Source organism: Meriones unguiculatus, chromosome 18, assembly GCF_030254825.1.
Source record: "Meriones unguiculatus strain TT.TT164.6M chromosome 18, Bangor_MerUng_6.1, whole genome shotgun sequence".
Lineage (NCBI taxonomy): Eukaryota > Metazoa > Chordata > Mammalia > Rodentia > Muridae > Meriones > Meriones unguiculatus.
Window position 1 is genome coordinate 50,020,746 of NC_083365.1, and position 22,684 is coordinate 50,043,429.

Here is a 22,684-nt window from a genome sequence, read left to right on the forward strand (position 1 = left end):
CCATGTATACTGTATCTACGTACACCTGTGTCTGGTGTTCTTGGAGACCAGAAGAAGGTATCACATCCCTGGGAAACAGAGCTACAGGCAGTTATGAGTCACCATCTGGATGCTGGGAATTAAACTTCGACCCTCTAGAAGAGCAGCCAGGTATCCTGATTAACAGCCAAAAACAGTGCTGCTAACTACTACTACCTAGAGCCATTTCTTCAGCCCTAACGTTGATTTTAACAACACGGTTGTGGGGATTTAAACCACCTGTAACTCCAGTGTCAGGGGATCTGATACCTTCTGACATCCACAGGCACCAAAATACATGAATCACACATACTTGCATGCAGGCAAACAATCATACACATAAAATAAATCTAAGAAAGATTTTTTTGAAACAATTGTTGTTCTTAACTGAAGACTTTATCTTTTATTACTCCTTTAGCTCTCATATAGGGCTCATCAATCTCAAAATAAAAAAGGGAAATACACAGAAAATGATGTTAATTCAAATTGTCAAGATCTGAAAGTAAATCATAATTTCCAAACTGGATCATCCGATTCTCTTTAAATGAAGCAGCAGGACTAATTTCTGTTCTTCTACATTTCACACCCACATCTTAACCTATGCCAATCACACATGTAGTACTTACCTTATAAGACCACATCCGTAGTTTATGGTCCTGACACAGGGCAAAAATAAAAGCATCGTGTTCAACACAATGAACAGCAAGACTAAGGGCACGATCCGACGGGCCATGATCACCCCTAAACACAAAAGATAGGCTTTAGATTTTCAGTACTGCAAATAAATCATTAGAATTTGGGATTTAATAAGTAAAATAAAATTATAAGTGGATATTCTTAGCAGAAAGAACAAGAATTTATATGCTGGTATAAGACAAATACATTTCTATATAATTTATATTAATTATTACAATAAAATTGAATAGGCTCTATATTACAAAAAAAGCAAATCATTTTGTATTTAGAAATATCCTACAGTAATTTTCTTTAACTTAAACAATTTATATTACCTTTTTTTTTTTAAGACAGGTTCTCATTATGTAGCTCTGGCTATTTTAGAACTCAGAGAGAAAAACCTGCCTTTGCCTCCTAAATGCTTGATTAAAGGGATGTCCGACCACACCAGGCTTATTAGCTATTTTTTTCAGATTACATTTTTTAATTGTCTGTATGTGTTAGGGAGGGAGGGCGGGGGAGAGAGAGCACGCGAGCGAGCCAGAGCGCATCAGGGCTCATGGTGAAGGCTGGAGGACAATGCAGTAGCGAGTGTTCTTTCCCCCACCACGTGGGACCTGGGATTAGAACTAGGATGCCAGGTTCTCCAGCAAGTGCCTTCACCTGCTGGGCTGTCTTGTGTGTTCTACTTTAGTTGTCTGGATTTGGTCAAGCCAGGGCAGAACATGGAACTGGACATTGTGAAAATATAGACATGTGATGTCAAAGTTTGGGGCTGCAAATAAGGAGACTCCGCAGCGTGGCTCTCCTCAGGCAGGACATCATGCGAGCGCTCTTCTACTCAGCACAGAGTATGTCACACAGTACAACCGCAAGTAGTAACGCAAGGGTTACAACCTGAGCCCTTTGGTTTCTTGCAGGGCAAGACATACCTTATAGCCGTGGGCATCCAGCCTGTGAGCAATCGCTGCATCACTGAACTCTGTTTCAGTTCCACAACTGATGCTATCCCTGCAACGATATCCAAGGAACCTCCTGAGCCAAAGCCACGAATGATATAACCAAGAGTGAGGTCTTTGTAATACATGACAGGTTCCTACAGTTCTGTACTAAATAGGTTCTAAGCGTGCTTTTCTATATCATATGTATACACCTAACATACTTTGACAGTACCAGATCCATTAAAACAGCATTTTTATATTCTTAGAAATGCCTTCCATTTGTAGCATTCTTCCACTCAATAGAATCAAATTCATATAGATATAGTTTCTCCCCCCAACCCCTTTTCTTCTTAAGACACGGTTTCTCCGTGTAGCCTTGGCTGTCCAGGAACGCACTGTAGACCAGGATGGCCTCGAACTCAGAGATCTACCTGACTCTGCCTCCCGAATGCTGGGACTAAATGAGTGCACCACCACCGTCCAGCTGTTTCATATTTTCTTAATCACTGGATACATTTCACATGGCCGTATTTCTAGGTGTTGGAGATTCAGTAGTAAACAAACACCTGCCCTCATGAAACTGTACATTCTACTGTTGGAGGATGAGATAAGCTGGTGTCTGTGGAGAGAGGGCTGAGTTTCCAAACAGATGGACAAAGAAGGCCCTCACCGAGGAAAGAGAATCAAGAGCTAAAAACGTGGAGAGGGAATTCCAAGGTATGCCTCATGTCTTTAAAAAAACTACAAAAGGGCATGTAGGTGGTATAGAGATCAAGAGAATAAGAAGATGAGAATAAGAAGATGAGGTTAGAGACGACAGCGGGGCACTCACTGTGAGCCAGTGTATGGAGCCTAGGCTTATTCAGATCATGACGGGCACTGCAGTAGCATAATCTAACTTGTGATTTTGTTTTTAAGTTTACTTATGTTTATGGGTGTTTTGTCTGCGCATGTATATGCACACCACTTGCATGCCTAGGATTAAAGGTGTGCACCACCATGCTTAGCTTTCTGGTTTTGTTTTTCAGGACAGGGTTTCTCTGTGTAGCTCTGGCTGTCCTGGAACTTACTCTATAGGCCAGGTTAGTTTCCAACTCAAGAGATCCACCAGCTTCTGCCTCCTGAGTGCTGGGATTAAAGGCTTCCACCACCACCAGCTGGCTACCAATGTTTACTATACCAATCTGCCTGAGAAGTTCCTGAAATGGGAGAGCAGATCTGGAGACAGTTAGGACATTAATCCATAATGCAGGCCAGAAACAATGGTGACTTAGAACAGGCATCAGTTGTCAAACTTGGTTCCAAAATTCATTCATTTTAAATACAGCATTTCAATATGAGAGTGGGACAATTAGTAATTTGTCTCTACTGTTGGGCTTAAAATAGGCTACGTTATACATTTCTGTTTTCCCATACCCAGCATTCTAGTTCCTCATCCACTGAATAAAGAAAGGTAAAGCAGCAGGGACCAAGCAAGCAATAATGAAAGCAGGAACAGTACAGACTTAACCCTGACAACAGATGGGATTGGATATCTATTAAATCCACACTCAGTTCCAGCCTTACCTGGTATGTCATAAGGAGGTAGTTTAAGAACAAAGATGCCACCAGCAGCAGAAGGTAGAGCAAACAGAGCCTCCCCATCACTGCTAAGCCAGGCTGCAGAGGTGGTAGAACTTGGAGATAGTCCAGGTACTGTTGGAATTAACTGATAGTTGCAAGGATCTCTGAAATCAACTTTTCCAATGTCAGTAAATATTGACTGCATCTGACTTTCAGTTATCAGCTCCTGCAATAAAAAAGAATATTTTGAAAAAGCCTGAATGTTTTTACTTCCTCTCAATTACTAAAATATTTAACAAGATGCTGTGGGGTTGGAGGGATGGCTCTGTGGTTACAAGCACCTCTGGCTCTTGGAGAGGACCTGGATTTTGTTCCCTGCACCACATGGTGGCTCACAATTGCTTGTAACTTCAGTTCCAGGAGATCTGATGCTCTCTGGCTCATACAAGCACTTATGCATGTGGTGTTCTTATATACATGCAGGCAAAACACTAGTACACATAAATTAAATCTTCAATATGTAGCCCAGGCTGGCCACAAACTTCCTCTGTACAGCTGAGATGATCTGAGACCTGAAGTCCCCCACCTCAGACTTCCTGTTACTGGGATTACAAATGTGTAAGGTAGAACTTTTTGAAAACTATACTTTTTTAAAGAAAACTATCTTATCAATGTAAGATGTCTGATCTTTTGTTATTGAGACAGTATCTCATGTAGCCCAAACTGGCCTTGAACTCCAGGATGATCTTAAACTGCCGCTCTTTCTGTGTCTATCTCCTAAATAATGAGATTACAGGCATAAGCTCAGTTTATGAGGCTGGAACCCAGGGCCTTGTTTATGCTAGGCAAGTACTCTATGACTGAACTCTATCCCAACCTGATTATCTCAATCAATAACTATAAAGTGTGCTTGGTAAGGGTTAACAAAGAATCCAATTTTTTCACAAAGTCTATCATAACAGGCCTCAATCTGTAGTAGCTAGTTTAATATGAGAAACAAGTTACTGCGCACAACAATCAACTTACACTTCTGTACATACGGGAAGGGTGTGGTAAAATTAACCTGTGCACTGTCTGATTGGTTAATATCAAGATTATCACATGGTTCTGGGTCTCAGAGACATGAACCCCACTGGGTAAGATGTTGCAATTTTGAAATTTTAGGCGAACTGCATTATTTAACAAATTTATGTCCAGTGATTCTTCCACCAGTTCCAATGTATCTCCAGAAGTCTTCCTGTTAAAATGAACAAACAAAAAATATTTGTTTACAGTTTTTTTCCCCCAAAATGACTGCTGCAATAAAATGTATGATAAAAGTGTCTAAATGAATTGTCCAAATTTGAAAAGATTAAACAATCCAACTTGAACCCCTCCCCGCCACAGGGCCTCTCTACATAGCCCCACCTGTCATACAACTGACTACATAGACTAGTCTAGGCCCTCAAACTCATACAGATTTGCCTGTCTCTGCCTCCTGAGTGCTGGGATTAAAAGCATGCATCACCACCGCCTGGCATTTCTTAGTATTTCTAAAACATAAAAATAACTGCATGTTGAGCCTATCAAGGTTAGTCTCTATACTATAAAGCTAACCCAACTTCCTATTCCTCTTCAAAGAGAGCTTCTGAATAAATGGCAATAAGCTTTAAGGGTAGAGGTAAGTGCCATATATACTTAGATATCTGTAAACCTAGAAAACTGTCTAAATCAGTGCTGACACTCAATAAATCCTGATAAGATACAAATGCAACTGGCAGCAGGGGCTGTGGTATGGTGGGGGCTTTATTCAAAGACAGGTCACAACATAGGAACCAAACTGTTTTGCTGACAGTCATTATGTCTGAATTTAAATTCATATTATAATTCTAATCACCCTCTATAGCCTGTACTGTCCTTTGTACCCATCACAGATGCTGCCACTACCTTACTCTGCAAGGTATTTCTTACCTTTGCCTTTTAAGCACTTGTCATTTTAAAACATTTTAGCACATACTCACTAATCTAAACATGTATGATGCTGGTTTGGATCTTGAATGTCTTCCAAGTTTTAAAGTCTTATGTATTAAAGGTTTAGTCCTCAGGGTTCTACTGATATGGTAGAATCTTTACGTGGTGAGACCACAGGTCCAAAGGCAAGAATAGATCAATTCTGGGCCAGAGCTCTAAAACTGTGAACCAGAATAAACCTTTCTCCTCAGACTCCAGCTGCCTCTACAAATCCATAATCTACACCTGCAAATTCAACTAACGACAAACTGAAAACACTCAAGACCAACCCAAAACCTGTGTTTGTACCTCTACTCTTTTCCTTCTTATCCCCCCCCCATGCAGCATAATTATTTATATAGGATTAACATCATATAAAGCATCAAAAACCTAGAGATGAAACTAAAGTATGTTGGACAGGCAAATATTATGCTGTTTAATAGCATGGAGTAGACTACGGTATCTGCAAAGGTGCTGGAACCAGTCCCCTACATACAGAGGAACAATGGCATTTTGCCTTTCTCCTAAGGGCCTTTCCCTAGCAGCCCAGCTGACATTAAAGTGAGTGCCAAAGGTTTCTCCTTTACACCTATCGTGCTGTGATCATACTGGCTTCAGAATGATAAAATGAACTCTTTCTTGCAGCAACATTCAAGACTAAATCTTAAATAAAAAAAACAAAAAACAAAAACCACTTTATTCTCCTTAACCTTTAGTTTTATCCCTCCCCATCACCTTACCAACCACCCTAACTGCATTCTTGCCCCCAGAAATCAGGTCTCCTTCAGCTAAGACACTGATCTTGGCTTTCTCAGGTATATTCATTCTTCATCTACCCTCTTTCAGTCTTTCTTTGATATTCAGATTCTCTGATCCCTGGACTCTCCTCTAACCCACATCTCAAGTTCTATTTTCTTCTATGGTATCTACTGGATATGTCTTTGCCCATGCCTATCTTCGGATCTCAGTTTAACTGTAACTTTCTAAGCTCTCTCCTCTTCTACCAATAACATCTGATTGTCCCATTAGCTTCTCATAGACTTTTCTGGGGCAAGCATGAAAATCTGCATTTACATGGCTATGTTATATCATTAGTTTAAAGTCTTTCTGTGTGTGTGAAATGGACGCAAGAGAAGTGGTATCTACTATCTGTCTATTCTTACATAGCTACACTATTTTGCACCATTTCCCAGTACTCGGCACCAAATATGACATGTACAAGCTCAATCTCATCAGCAGAAAAGACCATAATGTCATTATGAATTCATGTTTAAAATGGGTCTTCAATGCTGTATCTCAACTACATTCCTTTGTTTCTACCCTGATACGAGAATACTTCTCCTAGAACTGATTCTGACATGAACTGAAGCAGTGGTTTTCTTTTCCTATGTGTGGATTACTGCTATTGGTAATAACTTCGAACAGGCACGAATATTCATCATCAGACAAATCTACATCTTTGTAGGGTATGGGGAAACGCAGCACTCACCAATGAATGAACCTGTTTCTGGTGACGGAGAACAACTTGCCACTTTCCACATAATAGAAGCCTCCCGCGCTCTCACTGTATTTCACTGTTCCAAACACAGCATTTGCTGTCTCTGCAAAATGAATTAAATGGTTTGCGCAAGTGGTCCTCGGGGGATGACAGGCACTGCAAAGCGCTGAGGAAGCAGAACGCAAGGGACTGACAGTGCATACAATAGGAAGTGGGAAAAGGAGAAAGAAGCGATGCACAGGTTTTAGGCATGTGGACTTGGATAAACCAGGGGGAGACCAAAGGCCTACTTGGGGAGCTCGAGGGGAAAACAGTGGATCCCATTCCCCCAAGTCCTTTCCGTACCAATGACGCTGGCTGTGAATTCCCGAAAGTGCCTGGGCCTTTCGCGTTCAGCCCCGCTCAGCTCCACAAAGCTACGTTCCAGGGATCCCGCCGCCGCCATCTTCCCGCCGTCGCCGCGAGGCCCGACGGGACAAGGGCGGGTCGCGCCGTTGTCGTCAATTCCGGGGGCGTGGCGCCAGGCCTGGGGCTCGGCCGAGCCGTTCAGCTTCGGCTGGCTGACGACCGCCTGTGTGACGGTCCGCCGCGGACTTTCGCCGCAAAAATGAGGCCGAGGAGGGAGGAGGACGCCTCGACCCGCGGTCGCTTCGGACTGAGCAGCGGCGGCGGCGCCCTTTCCCGGCGGCCTCGAGCAAGGGGCGTGGCTGGGGTTCCAATTTGAAAAACCGGCGCGGCCGGGAAGAGGCGTGGGGGTCCGCTGTCCCCAGCCGGAGCCCCTCGCGCCCGCGGTCAGCGTTGGCGTGGAAGTTGTCACCCAGCCTCTTCATCGTTCAGTGAAACCGGGAGGAAAAACGAATGGGAAAGGGATCTTTTGTGTTGGCATTTTTGCAAGACTTTTTTTACACGCCCACACACTCATGGATGTTCTGGGCCGGCGGCTCCCTTTTTAGCCCAGGTTGGCCCCGAACTCTGATCCTCCTTTCTTAGCCTCCCGAGCGCTGGCATTAAAAGGCACACGCCACCGTGACCGACAACGGGTCGGGTGTGTTGAATTGGACTTTATTGCTGCAGCCTCCCGAGGTTACCAAAAGGCCATTCAATTTGCAAATGTGCAGGGAATTGTTATGTTGCCCTGGTCAGCATTCTGGAGGTGGAGGCAGGCCTGGTTCATTCAGAGCCAGCTGGCTACGTAGTGAGACTTTATGAGTAAATAATTAAAACTATCCACAACTTCAATCCAGACTTAGAGCTGAACATGTTCCTTAGAAGCTCCATCAGAACCATAACGTTGCGCAGTTCCATACTTCCGCCCCAGTAATCGCATTTTCCTTGTCCGTTTATTGCTCACACCTTTCTCACCCTCACTCTCCGCTTACTTTGAAAATTAAAGCAATCAGGCTGGGTTGGCACCGTGATACAGAACAGCAGCTTTTGGAAGCAAATAGGTCAGGAGTTCTAGGTCATCCTCCAATTTATGTAAAGATCAAGGCTGCCTGAAACCCTGGCTGAAATCAAGCAAAAGGCAGCCAAGTGTTGTGGCCTACCCCTTTAATACCAGCACCTGGGAGGCAGAGGCAAGTGAATATTAATTCACTTTAATTAATTAAAGTGATTAATTAAAAAAATATTAATTCCTGGACAGCCAGGGCTAAGGTCCTGTCTTTAAAAAAAAAAAAAGGGATCACTAGGGGAGTTGAAGAAAGCAGGGTTAGGCAGAGAAAGCCAAACTGAAATTGACCAAGGTGGTTCTGGATAAAAGCAAGGGACCTGGACTTACACTTCATCTTTCTCCACTAAGATGCATCCATTGGATACAGCCCTAAACCCCTTTCAGCAAGGGTAGAAGGCAGGAATTAGCATGGGTCTAGGGGAGACTCTCTGTGACCTCAACTTCTACTGGCTGACCACATTTCTTGACTCATGGAAACCCTCCTTTCCTCTTCCCCGCCCCACTTGGTTTTTCGAGACAGGGTTTCTCTGTGTAGACCTGGTTGTCCTGGAACTCACTCTGTAGACCAGGTTGGCTTTGAACTCACAGAGATCCACTGGCCTCTGCTTCCTGAGTGCTGAATTAAAGGTGTGGGTCACCACTGCCTGGCTGGTGTTGCTATTTCTATTGTTTGAGACAAAGTCATGTGTAGTTTAGTAGCTGAGGATAACCTTAAACTCAAAAGGAAAAGTTTGGACTGGAGACTTAGAAATTACCAGCATTTAGCAATCCATCTAGCTCAGAGCCAAAATACTAGAGATTTTCATGGGGATACACACACAGACAAAAAGACCAAAAAATAAGGAGCTCTAGGGAACCCCAAAATCAAGAGGGCGCAACTTGGAAAGGAGTAAAAAAAGGAACAGAAACATAAGCAGAAATAAGTGTGTGGACTCCTAAAAGCTGTGGAAATAAAGTAGGAAGAATCAGCACATTTATCTACAACGAGCAAGATCTAGTTTTAATCTCCAACATTCACACCCCTATGCAGAAAATGAGGGGTCAGTAGCACAGATATCATTGTTAATCTCGACAAAAGCAGTTTGCAGGGTATTGCAGCCAATGTCCAATAAAAGAAAGCTTAAAAAAGAAATAATCTGCCTGGATCCCGATGCACTTTTTTTTTTTTTTTTTAATACTTGAGTACACTGACTGCTGTACACCTGCATGCCAGAAGAGGGCATCAGATCCCAGTATAGATGGTTGTCAGCCAGCATGTCATTGCTGGGAATTGAACTCGGGATCTCTAGAAGAGCAAACAGTGCTCTTAACTACCGAGCCATCTTTCCAGGTTTCCCTTCCCCAATTTAAAAAAAAAATTCTGTTAAGTAAGAATACTTGTTGCTGGAAACGGTGGCACACATTTTTAACCCCAGCACTCAGGAGCAGATGAAGGTAGATGTCTGTGAGTTCAGGGCCAGCCTGCTCTACATCCTGAATGGGATGTGTTTTGGGGAACCCGATTTTAGTGCCATTTCTCCACATAGTCAAAATATCTATCAGGGCAGGAAGAATGGAAGAGATGAAGAATGAGGAGGAAGTGCTGTAAAAACACTGCCTCCTGGACACACAAAGTGGTGGATGCTCTTCTGAAATCATAACATCTGTCGTTACCTACACAAAAGACAAGGCCTGTCAACATTTCATCATGGGTGTAGGAGTGGGCTCGTAAAGCCCCACCCTTCCCTGAGGAACCATAGATAAAAGTTAGTGGTTATTGTGAGGGAGGAATAATTTTCTTCATAGGTTTAGTTACTGATTAGTTGCTGTGCTATTGTAAATATCCTCCCCTCCATGCTCACTCATCAAACCTAATTAACCTCAGTGGGTCACACACAGAAAAGACATGAATGTGTGAGAGGAACTTGTTGGGAAGAGGAAAGAGTTCATTGGGAGGGGATACAAGAGGGTGATGGGGCTACATGGTGAAAATATATACATGAATGAAATTGTCAAAGAATGTATGTTTATTTCAAGTTGGGAGTAGTGGCCCATGGCAGGTCCTGAGAAGGTGTTGTATTCAAGGCCGGTCTCAGCAACAGGAAATTGGAGGCCCACCTAGGCTACATAAGACCCTGTCTCACAAAACTAAACAAACAATTTTACTAGAGTGTAACATTTTTCTCCTGTTTAGTAATGTGTATTCATTGTACAAGTGACGGACTTAATATGACGTTTTCATACATGTACTTTGACCTACATCGTTCACAGTTACCCTGTTAGCAATGTTGTCTTTCCCTCCTACTGTTCCCCTTCCTCTTCCTAAATAATAGTCCTGCTTCTCTTTTTGATTTACTTATTTCTATTTTATGTAACTTGGTGTTCTGTCCACTTGCATATGTGTGAGAGGGTGTTAGGTCCCCTGGAACTGGAATTATAGACAGTTGTGAGTTGGTGGTGGGTGGTGGGATTGAACCCAGGTCTTTTGGAAGAGCAGTCAGTACTCTTAACCACTGAGCCATTCTCCAGCCCCCTGCTTCTCTTTTTATGTCATATTATATATATATAATACTCATTTTGTATATTTGTAATGATGATCTCCAATTCTAACCATTTTTTTCCAAATCACATAATTCTTGTTTGTAGCTGAATAAAACTTCAGATACTCTGAGTGTGGTGGTGGACACCTGTGATCCCAGCACTCTGGAGGCAGAGGCAGGGATCTCTGTGAGTTCAAGGCCAGCCTGGTCTACAGAGTGAGCTCCAGAGTGAGCCAGGGCTACACAGAGAAACCTTGTCTCAAAAAACAAAAACAAAAAACCAAAACAAAATTAAAACTTCAGATGCAATGTTTTCCAGACTTCAAGTTGTCTGTGACTTTGTGTCCATGTTATAGTAAATTCAGGGTGAATCTTAGTAAGTGGTATTTTTTTTAATGGACATTAGTGGTACTTCATAGTGAGCACTTTCTATATTACTTTGGCTTCCAGAAATACAGTTTCCTGTCATTTGGCCAGTGAAGTTCAATAATTAGTTATAGTAGCAATAATTTGAGATCTAGCCACAGGGCAAAAGGCTTATTTTTTTTTTTTTTTTTTGGTGTGTGTGTGTGTGTGTGTGTGTTTCAAGACAGGCTTTTTCTGGACTCACTTTGTAGACCAGGCTGTTCTCGAACTCACAGAGATCCGCCTGCCTCTGCCTCCCCAAGTGCTGGGATAATAGGTATGCACCACCATACCCGGCTTCTTTAGATTTTTAAATATTGGTTTATATCTACCTATTGTTCTACTAATCATAGTAACTAAATTTCAAGTTCCTGGAAGCATATTGATTTATCCCGCATTTATTCTTTCAGCCTTGATTGCATGACTCCTTGTGTGTTGGGCACTGGGTGATAATTATCCTCCAAAATATGTTATGCAGCCAGATATCTTGTTTTTCAAGACAGGGTTTCTCTGTACAGCCCTGGTCATCCAGGAGCTTGCGCTGTAGACGAGGCTGGCCTCTCTCTCCAGTGCTGGATTAAATGTGCTCCGCCACTGCCCAACTAAAATAGTTTTAAACACTACAGCAATGTCAGGTTTTCTGCTTTTGAGTTTCTCTCAGTTTAATGTGGGATGCAAAGTGAGAAGTAGGCATGGTAAGACATGGTAAGATATGGTCCTTTGTTTTTGTCTTTGTTTTTTTTTTTTTTCGAGACAAGGTTTCTCTGTTTAACAGTCCTGGCTGTCCTGAACTTGCCTCTGCCTCCTGAATGCTGGGATTAAAGGTGTGTGTCACCACCACCTGTCTGATATGGTAATTATTACAGATATTATATAAGTATATATAATTTATATATCATTATTATTATAAGGTGATTATTATAAGATAGTTCCAGTAGGGCAGAAAGAATATCTTGGGAGAGAACCAGGCAAGGAGTGGCTGAGGAGCCTGGGATGTCTAGAGATGTTTCCTTTCTTCCTGAACAGTTTGGATTAATGTCAACTGTCTTTTTATTTAATAGCTCAGTACTGAAAGAACTAAATGAATTCTTTGTCTTCTTGTCAAGGTCTCACTATGTAGCCCTAGCTTGCCCGAAACTCACTATGTAGCTCAGGCTGGCCTTAAACTCAGAGTTCTGCCTGTCTCTGCTTCCCAAGTATCAGGGTTAAAGGCATGCACCATCATGCCCTGCTATAAATTCCTATTGTAGGTTTTATATAAGAATATGGAATGACCCTGCAAGTAAAGATGCTTTCTATGCAGGCCTACTATCCCGAGTTCATACCTCAGAGTCCATGTAGAAGTAAAGGAGAGCACTGACTCTTTTTTTAAAAAAAACGAACGAATGAATGAATGAATAAATTATTTATTCTGCCTGCATTTGTGCTTACACACCAGAAGAGGGCAGTAGATTTCATTATAGATGTGGGAATTGAACTCAAGTTCTTTGAAAGAACAGCCAGTGCTCTTAACCTGTGAGCCACATCTCCAGGCCCTGAGACTTGACTCTTTTTTTTTTTTTTTTGTAAACGTTTATTTATTATTTATACATAATTCTGCCCGTATACCAGATCTTACTATAGATGGTTATGAACCACCACATGGTTGCTGGGAATTGAACTCAGGACCTTTGGAAGAACAGTGAGTGTTCTTCACCTCTGAGCCATCTCTCCAGCCCTGAGAATTGACTCTTATAAATTGTCCTGTGATCCTCACATGTGAGCTGGGACTCCCTGCCATAATACTTTTAGATAATTCACCCATTTTATCATATGTATATGTGTGAATACCTAAATGTTTACATACGGACCACATGCATGCCTGGTACCTTAGGAGGTGAGAAGAGGGCATTGGAATTGGAGTTACAGGCAGTTGTGGGTGATGGGAATGGAACCCAAGCACTCTGCAAGAGCAGTGAGCACTCTTAAATGCTGAGCTATCTTTCCAGCCTCATAATAATAAAAATTTAATTGACTTTTATGTATTTATTTTTATATGTTTGAGTGTTTTGCTTATATGCATATCTGTGTAACAAGTATGTGCCTGCTGCCCAAAGAGGCCACAAGAGGGCATCAGATCCCCTGGAACTGGAGGTAAAGACGTTTATATTCTCCTGTGTGGGTACTGAGAATCAAACCTGGGTCATCTGGAAAAGCAGCCAATGCTCTTTACTGCTGAGTCAAAAAAAAAAAAAAAAAACTAAAGTATTATTTTAGAGACTAAGGTGGTGGACTGCCTGCTCTGTATGTGTAAGTAAGTCCTGGATCATAATACTCAGAAATCACTTTCCCACAAATATTTTTAGCCAGGTGTGGTGGCACATATGTGTGATCCCAGCACTCTGGGAGGCAGAGGCAGGAGGATCTCTGTGAGTTCGAGGCCAGCCTGGCCTACAGAGTGAGTCTAGGACAGCCAAGGCTACACAGAAGAAACCCTGTTTCAAAAAACCAAAAAAGAAAGTTATTTTTTAAAAATAATTTTATTTTATTTACATTGGTTTTCTACCTCATGACTGTGTCGGATGCCCCGGAACTAGAATTACAGATAGTGTGAACTGATATGTGCTGGGATTTGAGCCCAGGTTCTTTGGAAGAGCAGCCAGTGCTTTTAACCACTGAGCCATCTCTCCAGCCTATTATTATTGTTGTTATTATTATGTGATTTTTTTTAAGGTTGATTGTTTTTTTTAATAATTTCTTTTAAGATTTATTTATTACATTTACAGTGTTCTGCCTGCGTGTATGCCTGTAGGCCAGAAGCGGGCACCAGACCTCATGGTTGTGAGCCACCATGTGGTTGCTGGGAATTGAACTCTGGGCCCTTGGAAGAGCAGACAGTGCTCTTAACCACTGAGCCATCTCTCCAGCCCTGTTGATTGTTTTTTTGAGACAAGGTCTCACTATGTAGCAAATGCGGGCCCAGAACTTACTATGTAGATCAGGCTGGCCTGGAACTCACTGAAATTTTCTTGCCTCTGACTCTTAGGGCCTCAGATCAAAAGCCTACCCTAGCATAACTGGCTAAGAGTTTTTTTTTTGTTTGTTTGTTTTTTTAACAGGGTATGATAGCCCACACCAAACTTAGGAAGAAAAGGCAAGATCAGGAGTTCAAAGTTAGCCTGACCATGTAGTAAGTTTGAGGCCAACTTGGGCTACATGAGACCCTAATTATTATTATTTTTAACTCAAACCTTTGTAAATAGTTCTCTAAGAATTAAATATATTAGACTGAGGAGATAGCTCAGTGCTTAGTGTTACGACAGGACCCAGTTTTGATTTTCCAGCACCCACATGGTAGTTCACAACTGCCCATAACTGTAGTGGCAGGGATCCAGTGCCCTTCTCGGTTTTCCGAACACATGAGGTACACATACACATAAAAATATCTATAGAACATGTTGACCTCCAGCTCAGACATCTGCCCTCAGAGTGCTGAGAGTAAAGGCAGGCACCATTACTGCCAGGCAGGACATTGTTTAAAGAGAGTAGAGGTCACTAGAAAGTCAAGTCTTGGACCAGTCAGGCTGATATCATAGGTGCACAGTAATTGTTCTAACAGTGTCTAGAGTTTTTCAGTTCTCCCCAGGAAACCTCTCGCGCATAACCCTGCAAGGAGAACTTCTTTTAAAAAGAGAAGTTGTGAGAGAAATGAAGTATGTCACTGTTCTCACTTCTGTTTTCGTGTTTTGCCTTGACTTTTTCCACTTTTCATTTAATATTTTCTGCAAATTTCAACATGTTGCACTTTATTCCATGATTAATTACTGGTATGTTATTTTATATTTTTAGAGTAAGCAGAGTGAACATGAATTTATTAAGGAAGAAAAGTGGAAAAAGAATTTCTGAGAGTTGGAGGGGTCCACGGCATGTTACTTTTATATATCTAAAGAAGCATAGGTTGGACATATGAAGCATAGGTTCACATAGGTTGGACAAGGTGGCACATACCTTTAGTTTCAACACTTGGGAGCCAGAGACAGGTGGATCTCCCTGAGTTCAAGGCCTGGTCTACATAATGAGTTTCAGGATAGCCAGGTCTACATAGTAAGACCCTGGTTTGTTTTGTTTGTTTGCTTCCTTTGTTTTAAATGTGGTAATGTAAATCCAAAAATTCAGGAAAAAAATTATTTTTGAGTTTCCTGAGATGGCTTTGCTTATCAAAGCCAGCTTTGGCGTATCTGGAAATGAGACACTAATTTAGTGATGACACATAAAAGCTTAATCAGTTGCCTTCCCTCCAGGGACAGGTGCCACACACGAAGTCTTTACCAGTGAAGCCTCTACCTCTTCCCGCCCTTGTTTGTCTGGCTAGTTGAGTTTTGGGAGTCCTTTCCCACTGAGTGTGAGAACGAGGGGGTCAGACAGGATCTATCAGTTGAGTGTAATGCATTCACCGTCCATTCTTGAGAGTAGTACTTATGGGTATGAAAGCACCAACAAGAAGCAAGATATGAGCTAGGCAGTGGTAGCACACCTCTAATCCCAGCACTGGGGAGACAGAGGTAGGTGGATCTCTGAGTTCAAGGCCAGCCTAGTCTACAGAGCTCCTGAGTTCCAGGACAGCGAGGGCTACACAGAGAAACCCTGTCTTGAAAAATCATAGCTGACTAAATAAATAGAAAGCAAGATATGTAGGTAGCTTTAATGGTGTTAGCTATTCTAACATTAATTAAAGAACAAGATAAAACTGGCCAGGGAGATAGCTCAGTTGGGTAAGAAGCTTGCAGGACAAGGTAGATGTTTGCTCTTGGCAATTCATGGTGGAAGAAGAAAGCCAGATCCTGAAAGGACAGTGTCCTGCTGTTTAAATGAAGGAAAGTCCCACCTGTTCTGATTTACCAACAAAGACGCAGGAGCCAGGTGCTAGGGTGAAAACTGCTCGCTCAGAGAGGCAGAGAAAGCAGTCAGCTAATCTTCCTTCTCAGCTTGGGTCTGGATAGGAAAAAAAACCCAAAAGGCTCACTAGCTCAGCTGACAGGTCAGGAAGAAAAGGCCATAGAGTTGAGGAGCTGAAGCCTAAGCTAAACCCAGAGCTTGAGCTATTTGTCCTTTCTTCTCCATGACCTCTTAAATACCCCTCAACTCAAAGTCCTGCCTACTCTTTAATCTCTGTCAGCTGGTTTCTAGCTCCAGGTAGACAGAGCTCTTGGATTAAAGGTGTGCGCTAGGGCTGGCGAACCACACCATAATCACCTGTTTACAATAAACTGAAAGTTCTTGGATTAAAAGTGTGTGATGAGCTCAACCACACCAAAGAAACAGGGTTTACAGCTCACAATTTGGGGGATTATAGTGGGATCAAATGTCCTGCAACAGTGTCCTCTGACATCCATATATTCATTTTGACACATAGACACTCACACACATACACAAAGAACAACAATTCAGCTCGAGAAAGGTGGTTCACCTTTAATCTCAGTATTTGGGGGCAGAGGCAGGTAGATGTCTGTGAGTTTGAGACACAGACGGTCCACATAGCAGGACTCAGGCTCTCTAGGGCTGTAAGGTGAGACCTTGCGTCAACCAACAAACCAAGATAAAATTTCATTCAGGCCTGAGAGATGGCTCAGCAGTTAGTTAGTCATAGTACCCAGATTCAATTCCCAGCACCCTCAGGGAGGCTCACAACCACGGGTAACTTCAGTTCTAGGGGACTTGACACCTTCTAACTCCCAAGGGCACCAGGCACACACACGGTACACATGCATACATGCAGGCAAAACACTCACATATATAAAAATAAATAAGTTTTAGGGAAAGAAAAGAGCAGCCTAGAGAGAGAGAAAATAAAAACCATTCAATAACTAACTGGGTTTTACTTACAACCATAGAGCTTAATCTCTCTTTCTCTCCCTCTCATCTTGATTCAACAATACTTTTTATTTCAAGCAATGTATGAGGGTAGCTCTATGCACACTGTAATCCCAGCACTCAGACTGAGGCAAGAGGATCATGAGTTTGAGGCTACTCTGGGCTACATAGTGAGACCCTGTCTCAAAACACATTTTTTTTTTTTTTTTTTTTTTCCGAGACAAGGTTTCTCTGTAGCCTTGGCTGTGCTGGAAACAAAATATTTTTATTTGAAATGGTTTCTTTTCATTCTATACTATTCTTTTTTTCTTGTCTGAGACAGGGTCTCACTGTGTAGCCCTGACTGACTTGGGGCTTACTTTGTAGGCCAGGCTGGCCTTAAACTCTCAGAGACGTGCCTGCCTCTGCTTCCTGAGTGCTGGGATTAAAGGAGCACACCCATCTGATCTCTCTGAGTATGAGGCCAGTCTCCTCTACAGACTGAGTTCCAGGACAGCCAGGGCTACACAGTGAAACCCTGCTTTGATAAACTAAGACTCCCCCCCCCCCGGAAAAAAAACCCCTTCTGTTTATCCTTCAAAGAGTGAAAACGTTCAAATCATAAAAATAGCATTTTTGGAAATGTTATTCCTTGCTTATTTTACACACCAAATTTCATTTCTATGCAGGTGCCAAAAGAGTCACCAGGCAAATAAAATGAGTCACTTCTCATCCAGTGGAGCCAGGTGCTCAGTGGCCTGAGCAGGTTGGTTCTTGGATAAGAGGCTCAAGCTGCAGGCCAGAGGCCAACACTTTCCTCAATCCCAGGCTTTTTATTTTGTTTTGCTTAGCCTTTGTCACTCCTGCAAGAATGTCTGGAAATTAAATAAGTTGAAATATATGACTGCAGTTTCAGGCCTGGCAAAATTTCTACAGGCAACTACCCATCCACACCCGTGATTGTGTGTTGCTCTCACACCTTTCAGGACCCTGCTTACGCACCAGTTTCTCCTGAGGAGCAGAGTGTGGGGCTAAGTCCACTGCCGTAATGTCCCTTGTCTGTCTTCTTGGCTTGCCCTGATGCTGGCCCGACAATGCCAGGCTCGGGAAGTATTTGTTTCTGAAACCTAGCCAAGAAGTCTAACAATTCTCTCGCTTCCTTTCTTTTGCCCTGGTCTTCCTTACTGATGCCAAAGTCAGGGATTTTCCTTGTCTAGAGACCATACAGGCAAGGAAATGGACTTTCTTGGGAGAAGACAGTCTACTTGGCAGAAAAATGCTCCCTTTGTTCTCATTCAAATGCCTTTTTCTCAGGTGACATTTATGTCTGAAGCCCTCTGCACTAAGATCCCCACGAGAAGAGTAGGAGGTACAGAAGGTAGGCACTGAAATTCCGAAAAAAAAATTTTTTTTTGAGAGGTCTCATGTAGCCCAGATTGATCTCAAAGTTGTTATGACCTTAAGATAACCCTGAATTCCTGATCTTCCTGCTTCCACCTCCAGAATATTGGAATATAGGCATGCAATACTCTGCCCAGCTCTGTGTTCTAATCCCCCTCCCCACCCCATCCCCCTTTTTTTGCTTGTTTTTTCAAGATAGGGTTTCTCTGTGTAGCCTTGGCTGTATACCAGGCTGGCCTTGAACTCACAGAGATCTGCCTGCATCTGCCTCCCACAGTGCTGGGATTACAGGCATGTGTGACTAGGCCTGGCTGAACCCATTCTTTGAACATATTTAGAAACCAAGGCTGGAGAGATGGCTTCAATGTTAAAACATTTGCTGCTCTTGCAGAGCATCCACATTTGGTTCCTAGCACCCACATGGCAGCTTAGAACTGCCTGTAACTCCAGTTCCAGGGGGATCCAGTGCCCTCTTTTGGCCTCCTTAGGCTCCTGCATATATAAACTGCTACACACATAAACTAATGTAGACACACTCACTTTCATCTCGTCTCAATAATATTTTAAAAATGAATATTCTCTGGTGGAGAAAAATGTTTTCATATTTAGCTAAGCCATTTCACTCTCAGGGTTTTATCTCAAGGAAACAAACAGAGGCATGCAGTGTTTATCTCGTGAACAAATCCTTAGTCTTCTGTGGTTGGCTGTTAATAACTTATGTTATGTTAGTAACTGTCACAACTAATGAACCACTGTTAGCATTACTATTAACTAAAATGCATACTTTATTCTGATGTGGTGGCACACTTCTTTAATCCCAGAACTAAGGAGGCAAAGGCAGGTAGATCTCTATGAGTTTGAGGCCAGCCTGGTCTAAGTCATGAGTTCTAGGCCAACCAGAGCTATATAGGTAGTAAGACCTTGTCTCTAAAAACAAACAAGCTCCCTGTCCTAGTTAGGGTTGCTATTTTTTGTGATGAACCACATGACCAAAGTAACTCGAGGAGGAAAGGATTTATCTGGCTTATGCTTTATCATCAGTGTTCATCATCAAAGGAAGTCAGGACAGGAACTTAAACAGGACAGGAACCTGGAGTCAGGAGCTGATGAGAGTCTGCTTATTGGCTTGCTTCTCATAGTTTGCTCAAACTGCTTTTTTATAGAACCCAGGACCACCAGCCCGGGGTGGCAATACCCACAATGGGCTGGGTCCTTTCTGGTCAATCACTAATTAATTAAAGGTCCTACAGGTTTGCCTATATCTGGATCTTTTTTGTTTGTTTTTTTTTTTTTTTTTTTGAGACAGGTCTCACTACCTAGCTTTTGCTGTCCTGGAACTCATTGTGTAGACAAAGCTGGCCTCAGAGAGGCCACGGAGATCTGCTTGTTTCTGTCTCCCAAGTGTGTGTGCACTACTCTGCACAGCCGCCTATAGCCAGGTCTTACTTGTAAGCATTTTTTTTATTTCCCTACTCTCAAATGATTTTAGCCTGTGTTAAGTTGACATAAAACTACCCAGTATGTCCCCTCAAAGTATACCTTTTCTTTTCTCCTGACCCTGGGTCACAGTCTCACTAAGTATAGCCTAGGCTATCCTTGAGTCACCTCTGGAATACTGGAATTATAAGCATTCACCATCATGCTTGACCTTCCTACTTCTGTGTGTGTGTGTATATGTGGAGGTTGGAGGACAACTTCCAGGAGTCAGTTTTCTCAGGTTTAATGCATGTTGTCAGGCTTGCATAACAAGCGCCCTTACCCATTGAGCCATCCCATTGAACCTGCTAACTCTGTCACATAATGGTCTCTCTTGTTTCAGGATTCTACCTGAGATACCCAGTTACATGTGGTGCTCTGACACTTATCTTTAGGTTCCTCGAGTCAGTGAGAGTTTCTTGACTTTTCCTTGTTTTGGATGGCTTCTGTATTAAGCTACAACCCCAGTAATGTTTGCCATTATTTTTTTTAACAATAAAAAGGATTTAAAAATGTTTCTGTTTCCTTGTTTCCTTGTTTGCTTGTTTGGAGACAGGGCTCTCCTCCTGTAGCCCTGGCAGTTGTGGAACCTTCTATGTAGTCTAGGCTGGCCTTGAACCCACAGAGATCCTCCTGCCTCTGCTTCCTGAGTGCTGGGACTACAGATGTGTGTCATCATCCCAGCATAGGAATTATTTTTGAAATTAGAAAGAAATATCCTAAAATGGAGGACTTTGAAAAAAAAAATTACATCTCTGTGTGTGGGCGTGTGTACATATGCCTAATCCTGCATGCGCGCACAGGTCAGCAGACAGCTATGGGAGCTGGTTTGTCCTTCCAGGGTGCAGTTCTCAAGGGTGAAACTCAGGTACTTTTAAAAGACGTGCTAGGAGCTGGGCGTGGTGGCGCAAGCCCGTGTTCGCAGCACATGGGGGCAGGGCAGAGGCAGGCAGATCTTTGTGAGTTCGAGGCCAGCCTGATCTACAAACAAACACTACTACCACTAATAATAATAATAAAATAAAAGGTGCTCTAGCCCAGAGGACAGCCGGCCCAGCGCGGTGCTCAGCAACCCTGTTCTGCAGTACTGTGTCACTATCTGTGAAGGAGCTGAAGTCCGAGCTGTGGAGCACAGTGGCTGTTGTCCTCAGAATTCTGCAGCTTCTAGGAAACTGGGCACCATGTGTTTCTGATTAGAACATTAAAGCTGCACGATCATGAGCTGGGATCTTTGTTACTCTCAACAAATTGTTTAAAGTTAAAAAAAAAAGAATCAAGAGCGATACCAAATGCTAAGGACGCCTGTGTGAACGGCAGAGTCGTATCCTGGCTCTCTCTTCCCTGGGGCTTTGCATTTAAAAAACACGTGTTGTGGTTTTCTATGATTATCTTTCCACTTCCTGTGTTGCAGCTCCCTCGCTGTAAATATCTTTTTGTGCACTGCTGCTTTTCTTTCCTTGATCCTTCACTAACTTTCTCCAGTCTTCCACTGTGTGTTTCCTGGTAGTAACTTACAAATTCAGTGGTATTTTTTATTCTCTAGCAGGACTGTGAGTAACTTTAGTTTCAAATCCCAGCTCTGTCTGTTATGAGCTGTATAATCTGAGGACAACTGCACAACCAATTCAAGTTTCCTCCTCTGAAAACAAAGACAACGTTATGTAGCCAGTGGGAATAGAACAGGATTAAACGAGGCTTACCCGTAAATCTCCAGAGGATCTAAGTTAGTGCTTGGCACAAATGAGGCCCTTCACCTTCACTGCCTTCATCCTTTCTCCTTCCATGCATCCTCTAATACTATGGCTTATGTTATCTCTCTCAAACATGACCACATGCTAAGGGATCATATTTTAACTTAGCTGGCTTTCAGGGTCCCCTCACAGAACCCACACCCTCTCTCTGTGGCCACCTTCTGCCACATTCCATGCACACATCACTGTAGCCACACCAAGTTACTAGCTCTTGTCTAAGTACATGGCACTATATCTGTAAGCATCGTTTTCTGTGTCTGGAGTTCTTACTTGCTCCTGCCTGGTGAACTTCTTTGCAAAGCTCGCCCTGACAGCTGGAGGGCCCATGGGTCCCTCGTGACTGAAGTCTTCTATCCGGAGCTTTATGAATGTAGCTCCTTATTCAACTGTATCATTTACTCCATCGACCCAGCAGACAGCTAACCAGCGTCTACCACAGGCCATGCATGGCTGACGACCTCTGTGACATTCTGAGAGTCTGTAAGGGCAGGGTCTGCCTGATTTTTATCTCTAGTGCTTACCAAGGAGGGAAGAGCAAGCTCTGGACACGTGCCTACTGAAAACTGAATAAAATGAGAGCTTATCTTTATCAGTGGCCAAACTAAAATGGTATCACCAAAAGCAGACTTCCTCATTCGCTAGGTAAAGGCAAAGACAAAGGACACTTCTTTTTACATGTAACATATTGTTGTACTTATTGACAATTCCAAGAGCTCAGAACTGCTATTCTGCTCCAAGTGTTCTCCATCTGGAAGAGTTTAACCAGTTAAATGAAAGACTGCAGATGAATTCCCCCCACTGTATCTTCAGTGGGTGAAATCTTTTCAGAGTACTCTGGAGGATTCATTAGACAAATACCAAGAGTCAGATCTATTTTTAGTAACACAAATTTTGAGTCTTAATTTGATTTTTGAAATTTTAAAAATTTGTGACATATTTTTTCTCTTTTAAAACATTATTATTATTTTTTTTAGTAATTACAGTTTATTTGTTTTGTAGCCCAGCTGTAGCTCCCTCCTTCATCCCCTCCCATTCCCACCCTCCCTTGGCCCCCTCCCCTAGTCCACTGATAGGGGCGGTCCTTCTTCCCTTCCATCTGACCCTAGCCTATCATGAAAGTCTTTTATTTTATTTTTAAAAATTAAGGCCAGTGTGATGGCTCATGG

General features: G+C 42.6%; 1 protein-coding gene across 2 annotated transcripts in view; it reads right to left on the bottom strand.

The window, feature by feature from the left end:
• The window catches only part of Nup160 (nucleoporin 160), a 56,225-nt gene extending 49,059 nt beyond the window's left edge, over positions 1-7,166 (bottom strand). The window contains exons 1-6 of one of the 2 annotated variants that reach the window (XM_021640861.2): positions 7,030-7,165; positions 6,676-6,787; positions 4,224-4,434; positions 3,201-3,423; positions 1,626-1,704; positions 645-759 (exon numbers count right to left, since the gene is read on the bottom strand). In XM_021640861.2, the coding sequence (XP_021496536.1) occupies positions 645-759; positions 1,626-1,704; positions 3,201-3,423; positions 4,224-4,434; positions 6,676-6,787; positions 7,030-7,129 (840 nt within the window). In that variant the 5' untranslated portion in view covers positions 7,130-7,165. Of the gene's footprint in view, positions 1-644; positions 760-1,625; positions 1,705-3,200; positions 3,424-4,223; positions 4,435-6,675; positions 6,788-7,029 lie in introns of both variants that reach the window. The other variant, XM_060372180.1, reaches the window with a different exon arrangement.
• Between the last annotated feature and the right edge of the window lie 15,518 nt (positions 7,167-22,684).